Source organism: Haliotis asinina, chromosome 12 (genome assembly GCF_037392515.1).
Source record: "Haliotis asinina isolate JCU_RB_2024 chromosome 12, JCU_Hal_asi_v2, whole genome shotgun sequence".
In the NCBI taxonomy this organism is placed as follows: Eukaryota; Metazoa; Mollusca; class Gastropoda; order Lepetellida; family Haliotidae; genus Haliotis; species Haliotis asinina.
The window spans coordinates 57,919,960-57,927,910 of NC_090291.1; the positions used below are offsets into that span (position 1 = coordinate 57,919,960).

General features: G+C 41.3%; 1 protein-coding gene across 1 annotated transcript in view; it reads left to right on the forward strand.

Annotated features, from left to right (window-relative positions):
- The first annotated feature begins 808 nt into the window (after positions 1-808).
- LOC137259021 (serine protease 33-like) overlaps positions 809-7,951 on the forward strand; it is an 18,879-nt gene continuing 11,736 nt past the window's right edge. Inside the window, exons 1-5 of the mRNA XM_067796722.1 lie at positions 809-966; positions 1,367-1,556; positions 3,162-3,297; positions 3,536-3,737; positions 5,005-5,170. Of these exons, the coding sequence (XP_067652823.1) occupies positions 825-966; positions 1,367-1,556; positions 3,162-3,297; positions 3,536-3,737; positions 5,005-5,170 (836 nt within the window). The 5' untranslated portion in view covers positions 809-824. The remainder of the gene's footprint in view (positions 967-1,366; positions 1,557-3,161; positions 3,298-3,535; positions 3,738-5,004; positions 5,171-7,951) is intronic.

Genomic DNA, 7,951 nt, shown 5'->3' on the forward strand with positions numbered 1-7,951 from the left:
TCTCACCTAGGCGGTCTGATGTTTTGATGGTGATGATGGAATGTTACATGTTTATTAGTTTTCGACTTAGATTGTAATTCATCGGTCCGCTTTTGAGTCAAATGGGATGTATCCTTACACGACATCATCGGCAACAATGAACGTAGACACTGGGGTTGAAACATCTCCTGTGGCCGTTTGGAAGGTGGAGAACTGTCGTGTTTCGTGCTGAGTATATGCTCACGCGTCCTGACAGAAGAACACGTGTGTTGTTACATATCGGTATGCTCCCAGTTGTGTCCAGAGATTTTCTTCCTCAGCACAACGTTCAGGTTCTTGAATGGCCCTCCCGATATTTATATCTGAATCCACCTCAACATTTGTGGGACGAACTGGATCATGGTCTGTGACACCCTGATCCTCAACCGCAGACCTGAGCTGCTGCTTTGTTTCAGGCTTTGCGGGTAGAATATCAGAACATTCTTAGATAGTTTCCCCATGTCAGGCAACCATTGATGGTAGTAGTGGTCACCTTAACGTTTCTGTCACCTCCCACCTCTACTTCCACTGGACAATGCATATGTCGTTATCCTGGAACACGCAAACTTAGAAAGTTGCAGAAATATAAAACCATTTCAGCTATGTGCTTCTTCTTTTATGAGTAGTATATTATTATGATCATTGTTATTATTGTTACTATTACAATGAGACTGAATTGCTCCTGATCATGTGTGAAAGGTGCGCTATACCATGCGTACACACCTGACTTGGGAGAGAACAGATGTGTAGCACCCGATAACGCTTGCCAGCCCCACGCAGGAGTGCCACTGTACCTTAACACTACAATGGCGAAAACCGTGTCATGGGCTCTTCCAAGTTTACTGATGTTTCTCGTGGCCCACGTGACGTATCAATCTCCCTTCCAGCGCACTGTTGTGTTAATTCGCGTCAACACAAATATCGGGGAAAATGTATTCATGCGAGGAGGTAACTGAAAGCGTTCCGTGTCAACTAAGCAAAGCGTTCCGTGTCAACTAAGCACGAAGCCACAGTACCTGCAAGACCCGTAGTCATAGTTTCTTCAATCAATCAGAGATCCGTAGTCTACTGTGGTGACTAGAACACATACAATCTCTGTGACAGAATAGTGTGTGTCATAGCGTTAATAGAGCTTTGCCATATGAATATCTGAGGCACGTGAATATATGCCACAGCGAGTAAACACATGCCAACTGCCGCCTTGGGCACGTACAACCTTTATCAAGCTGACCTTTACGACCCCTCCCACTGTACCAACCATAATGTTTGTTACATTTAATCTTAATTACCGAACAGGGAACTGCAAACATGTACGATACAACGTGATGTTTCTTTTCTACCACACCAGGAAGGGGCAACTGCTCGGCCTGTCACATACCCATCAAACATCGGATAGTACCAAAGCACCCAGATGCTGGCGCCTACTACACGTGGTCGCTAGGAGACCGCTACCTAGACTGGAATGGATCTGAGACACACCAGCACTCTTTCCACGGCCAAACGCCCCGCGGAACTCCAATGATATGGACCACGAATAAGTAATCCGATTTTCTGAGTCTGCAGAAAGGATAGGATGGTTTGTCTATTCCACAAACAAGGCCACGGTAAAACACCGACGTCCTGCTCAGGTTTATGATGCCTGACCACTTGACCACATTGAAACGTAAAGGTATCTTTCTACATCGAGATGACAAAGCTCCAAAAGAACCTACTGCAACGTGACATACTCACTTACTTCTGCTAAAATCTGAAGTTTAGACCAACTTATTGTATTACGGAGATATTGTTCTATATACGTCCCTATCTGACGTAGAGAACACATGGCTTACTGAGATATCGATCTGTAGGCCTCCCTGTCTGACGTAGAGAACACATGACTTACTGAGATATCGATCTGTAGGCCTCCCTAACTGAACCTGTGACCATGTGACTTACTGAGATATCGTTCTATAGGCCTCCCTAACTGAATCTGAGACCATGTGACTTATTGAGATATCGTTCTATAGGCCTCCCTAACTGAGACCATGTGACTTACTGAGATATCGTTCTATAGGCCTCCCTAACTGAATCTGAGACCATGTGACTTATTGAGATATCGTTCTATAGGCCTCCCTACCTGAGACCATGTGACTTACTAAGATATCGTTCTATTGGCCTCCCAATCTCAGACCATGTGACTTACTGAGATATCGTTCTATAGGCCTCCCTAACTGAGACCGTGTGACTTACTGAGATATCTTTCTATAGGCCTCCCTACCTGAAACTGAGACCACGTGACTTACTGAGATATCGTTCTATAGGCCCCCGTAACTGAACCTGAGACCATGTGACTTACTAACATATCGTTCTATAGTCCTCCCTAACTGAAGCTGAGACCATGTGACTTACTGACATATCGTTCTATAGGCCTCCCTAACAGAATCTGAGACCATGTGACTTACTAAGATATCGTTCTATAGGCCTCCCTAACTGAAACCATGTGACTTACTGAGATATCGTTCTATAGGCCTCCCTAACTGAGACCATTTGACTTACGGAGTTATCGTTCTATAGGCCTCCCTAAATGAAGATGAGACCACGTGACCTACTGTAGTATCTATATGCCTCCCTATATGAAACTGAGGACAAGTGACCACCTGATGTTTCGTTCTATATGACGTCCTACCTGAAGTTCAGACATCGTGACCAGTTTGCCGTTACACGCTTTAAACAGCCTTCACACAGCAAACTAAAGTTTGACAACACATTTCAAACTCGAGTGTGAGAATGTGAACCTTCCAAAAATGCTCCACCAACACCAGTTTGAGAGTTGTCAAACCGTTGTCGAGAAATCGGTCTCTATTCCAGCCAACTTCTCAAACTGTTGGTGTTGTCAAACTGGAGTTTGAGGTCGAAAGTGTTGTCAAACGCGTGTTGTTCAGAAACAACCAATCGCAGTCAACGAAATTGTCACATGACAGCACCGATGTAGAAAGTTTGACAACATGTGTTTGACGTGTGAAAGCGCGACTTTGACAGCTGAAAAATAATTAACAACAATTGTTGTCAAACTTTAGTTTGCTGTGTTAAGACCGTTTAGACGCGTTCAAAGTGGGCCAATAGCGGCTATGTTTTAGATGTGCAAGAAGAGGCCTATGTTTTAGACACGTTCCGGGCGGACCCAGTGTACAGAACGAGGGCTTCGGTTACACTCCGACTAACAGGCTGGGCAGCAACTTCTGGATGATCGACATCGACATGGATTGTTCTCAAACATACAACGGCTGGTTTGAGTTTAAGGTTAGAAAGTTTTAAATTCGATCAACAACGGTCAATTTAAAAAGATGATTATGTAACAAATTAAACTTGTGAAAGAGAATACTGCTTCACCACTGACTCTGTGCACCGCCATTTGAAGTGCTCGAATCGGTGTTTCGCAAACATGTTTCTAAAGACAGTTTAGAGCACAAGAAGCAGTTTGTTTGCTTCTTGGGTGCTGAGAACAAAGGACTGATTGAAAGCTCGTTGTGATTTCCAGACCTACATAGTCGCTGGTGACAGAGGTTCATGGGAACCGGACGTAGATCAAACAGAGGCCTGCGGAGGTGACGTCAATGGAAGAAGGCCATACCGTTCGATAAATCACATGGCGTTGTGTGGAACGATGAATATATTTTATTTCATGAACTATGGCTGCACCATCATTCGTATAAATGACTCGCTACAGTCTGTAAATACAGGTAAATTAGTCGCTATTACCCACAGTCTACTCGCCCTTTAAAACTGTATTGCTTTAATATACCCTTAGAGAAGGGAACCACATAGGTTGTTTTGGAACCCATACTGAGTCATATAACTGACTCAAACATGAAAATCATCATTTTTTAAATTCCCTAAAACATGATTATCACAGAAAGTGTTTGATTCAAGATTCAAGATTTTTTATACAGTGGCCAAGACCTCCAGTCCAGAGAGCATGTGAGTGAGTGGGTTTAGTTTTACGCCGCACTCAGCAACACGGAGTACATGTGTATATAAGCCAAGTATAACAAATGTATATACATATGTCATCAACATTTCTGTGTATTTTCAATTTTCCATCACCAAAAGTAAAGGAACCTTTGCCATAATGATTTAGTTGTCTCTCCTAGTTTATAGCATACAATTGGTAAAACCAAAACCAAAACCAAAACCAAACCAAGAAAGTGTTTGGTAAACCCACATAGGGCTAGTAAATCCACTTGGTCAATAGGAATGTCAGTTTCTTAGTATCGAAAACAGCTTGGCAGCGGTGATCCATTGAGGAAAGGAGATGGCGAATGCTGTCTCGAGGAATATTTTGATACCCTGGCTTAAGTGCTGCGTGCAGTTCTGGTAGTGTCTGAGGTGGCAGATTACTCTGGCGCAAATGTCGATCAAAAGTATTTGATACATGTTCAATGGGGGACAAATCGAGTGATGCTGAAGTCGTCCACAGTACCCCAGGGATACGACGTTTATGTGAAACGGTCGTAAAGGAGGTCGGAAGAGGATTGTAAACAAGCTCGTATGGGCTACGACCTCCTAAATGTAGGAGGCTTTTGTGAAACACAGCCCTGGTTTCCCATAGACAGTTGTTCATTGAAGAGTGAACCATGAAACCGCTTCCAGCCACCAACGGTCTTTAAATCTGTATTCTGAAAATATAGTTAAAACACTCTCTGTAACCCACAGTGTCAATGTCTTTTAAATCTGTACGCTGAAAATACATTTTATAGAAGGGGTCAACTCGTCTGAGGGTTCACTGTATAGGCACATGCAAGACAGTTGCTGCGTTTATTGGTCTATCTTCATCTTAACCGATTATCGGCGATATTAACCCACGGAGCGGGAATGTGAACTTCTAAATTCTAAAACGTGACAGTAGATTTTTCAAATAAGAAGTGACGTGGGACTGATGTATTTACATATCTCCAGATGTCATGTGAAAGGATTCTTCTGTTCCAAGGATAATTTGTTTTACTAAAGATGCATGTGGTCACCGACCTCGCTCAAGCCGTATTGCCGGCGGCCAAGCTGCCAACCCCGGGACTTGGCCGTGGATGGCGGAGGTCATGTACCGAGGCAACCATGGGTGTGGTGCTGTTCTCATCTCCCCTACATGGGCTGTGACCGCAGGCCACTGCGTCCGAACGTTAGTATCCTTGTATTGTGTGTACCTGTATCTCGTGTGTATCTGTCTATCAAAACGATAGTATTCTTGTATTGTGTGTACCTGTATCTCGTGTGTATCTGTCTATCAAAACGATAGTATTCTTGTATTGTGTGTACCTGTATCTCGTGTGTATCTGTCTATCAAAACGATAGTATTCTTGTATGGTGTGTACCTGTATCTCGTGTGTATCTGTCTATCAAAACGTTAGTATCCTTGTATTGTGTGTACCTGTATCTCGTGTGTATCTGTCTATCAAAACGTTAGTATTCTTGTATTGTGTGTACCTGTATCTCGTGTGTATCTGTCTATCAAAACGATAGTATTCTTGTATTGTGTGTACCTGTATCTCGTGTGTATCTGTCTATCAAAACGATAGTATTCTTGTATTGTGTGTACCTGTATCTCGTGTGTATCTGTCTATCAAAACGATAGTATTCTTGTATTGTGTGTACCTGTATCTCGTGTGTATCTGTCTATCAAAAACGATAGTATTCTTGTATTGTGTGTACCTGTATCTCGTGTGTATCTGTCTATCAAAACGTTAGTATCCTTGTATTGTGTGTACCTGTATCTCGTGTGTATCTGTCTATCAAAACGATAGTATTCTTGTATGGTGTGTACCTGTATCTCGTGTGTATCTGTCTATCAAAACGATAGTATTCTTGTATGGTGTGTACCTGTATCTCGTGTGTATCTGTCTATCAAAACGATAGTATTCTTGTATGGTGTGTACCTGTATCTCGTGTGTATCTGTCTATCAAAACGATAGTATTCTTGTATTGTGCTGTACCTGTATCTCGTGTGTATCTGTCTATCAAAACGATAGTATTCTTGTATGGTGTGTACCTGTATCTCGTGTGTATCTGTCTATCAAAACGATAGTATTCTTGTATGGTGTGTACCTGTATCTCGTGTGTATCTGTCTATCAAAACGATAGTATTCTTGTATTGTGTGTACCTGTATCTCGTGTGTATCTGTCTATCAAAACGTTAGTATCCTTGTATTGTGTGTACCTGTATCTCGTGTGTATCTGTCTATCAAAACGATAGTATTCTTGTATTGTGTGTACCTGTATCTCGTGTGTATCTGTCTATCAAAACGATAGTATTCTTGTATTGTGTTGTACCCTGTATCTCGTGTGTATCTGTCTATCAAAACGATAGTATTCTTGTATTGTGTGTACCTGTATCTCGTGTGTATCTGTCTATCAAAACGATAGTATTCTTGTATGGTGTGTACCTGTATCTCGTGTGTATCTGTCTATCAAAACGATAGTATTCTTGTATGGTGTGTACCTGTATCTCGTGTGTATCTGTCTATCAAAACGATAGTATTCTTGTATGGTGTGTACCTGTATCTCGTGTGTATCTGTCTATCAAAACGATAGTATTCTTGTATGGTGTGTACCTGTATCTCGTGTGTATCTGTCTATCAAAACTTTAGTAATCCTTGTATTGTGTGTACCTGTATCTCGTGTGTATCTGTCTATCAAAACGATAGTATTCTTGTATGGTAGTGTACCTGTATACTCGTGTGTATCTGTCTATCAAAACGATAGTATTCTTGATGGTGTGTACCTGTATCTCGTGTGTATCTGTCTATCAAAACGATAGTATTCTTGTATGGTGTGTACCTGTATCTCGTGTGTATCTGTCTATCAAAACGATAGTATTTCTTGTATGGTGTGTACCTGTATCTCGTGTGTATCTGTCTATCAAAACGATAGTATTCTTGTATGGTGTGTACCTGTATCTCGTGTGTATCTGTCTATCAAAACGTTAGTATCCTTGTATTGTGTGTACCTGTATCTCGTGTGTATCTGTCTATCAAAACGATAGTATTCTTGTATGGTGTGTACCTGTATCTCGTGTGTATCTGTCTATCAAAACGATAGTATTCTTGTATGGTGTGTACCTGTATCTCGTGTGTATCTGTCTATCAAAACGATAGTATTCTTGTATTGTGTGTACCTGTATCTCGTGTGTATCTGTCTATCAAAACGACAAGATATCCTTGTATTGTGTGTACCTGTATCTCGTGTGTATCTGTCTATCAAAACGATAGTATTCTTGTATGGTGTGTACCTGTATCTCGTGTGTATCTGTCTATCAAAACGTTAGTATCCTTGTATTGTGTGTACCTGTATCTCGTGTGTATCTGTCTATCAAAACGATAGTATTCTTGTATTGTGTGTACCTGTATCTCGTGTGTATCTGTCTATCAAAACGATAGTATTCTTGTATGGTGTGTACCTGTATCTCGTGTGTATCTGTCTATCAAAACGATAGTATTCTTGTATTGTGTGTACTGTATCTCGTGTGTATCTGTCTATCAAAACGATAGTATTCTTGTATGGTGTGTACCTGTATCTCGTGTGTATCTGTCTATCAAAACGATAGTATTCTTGTATTGTGTGTACCTGTATCTCGTGTGTATCTGTCTATCAAAACGATAGTATTCTTGTATTGTGTGTACCTGTATCTCGTGTGTATCTGTCTATCAAAACGATAGTATCCTTGTATTGTGTGTACCTGTATCTCGTGTGTATCTGTCTATCAAAACGATAGTATTCTTGTATTGTGTGTACCTGTATCTCGTGTGTATCTGTCTATCAAAACGATAGTATTCTTGTATTGTGTGTACCTGTATCTCGTGTGTATCTGTCTATCAAAACGATAGTATTCTTGTATGGTGTGTACCTGTATCTCGTGTGTATCGGTCTATCAAAACGATAGTATTCTTGTATTGTGTTGTACCTG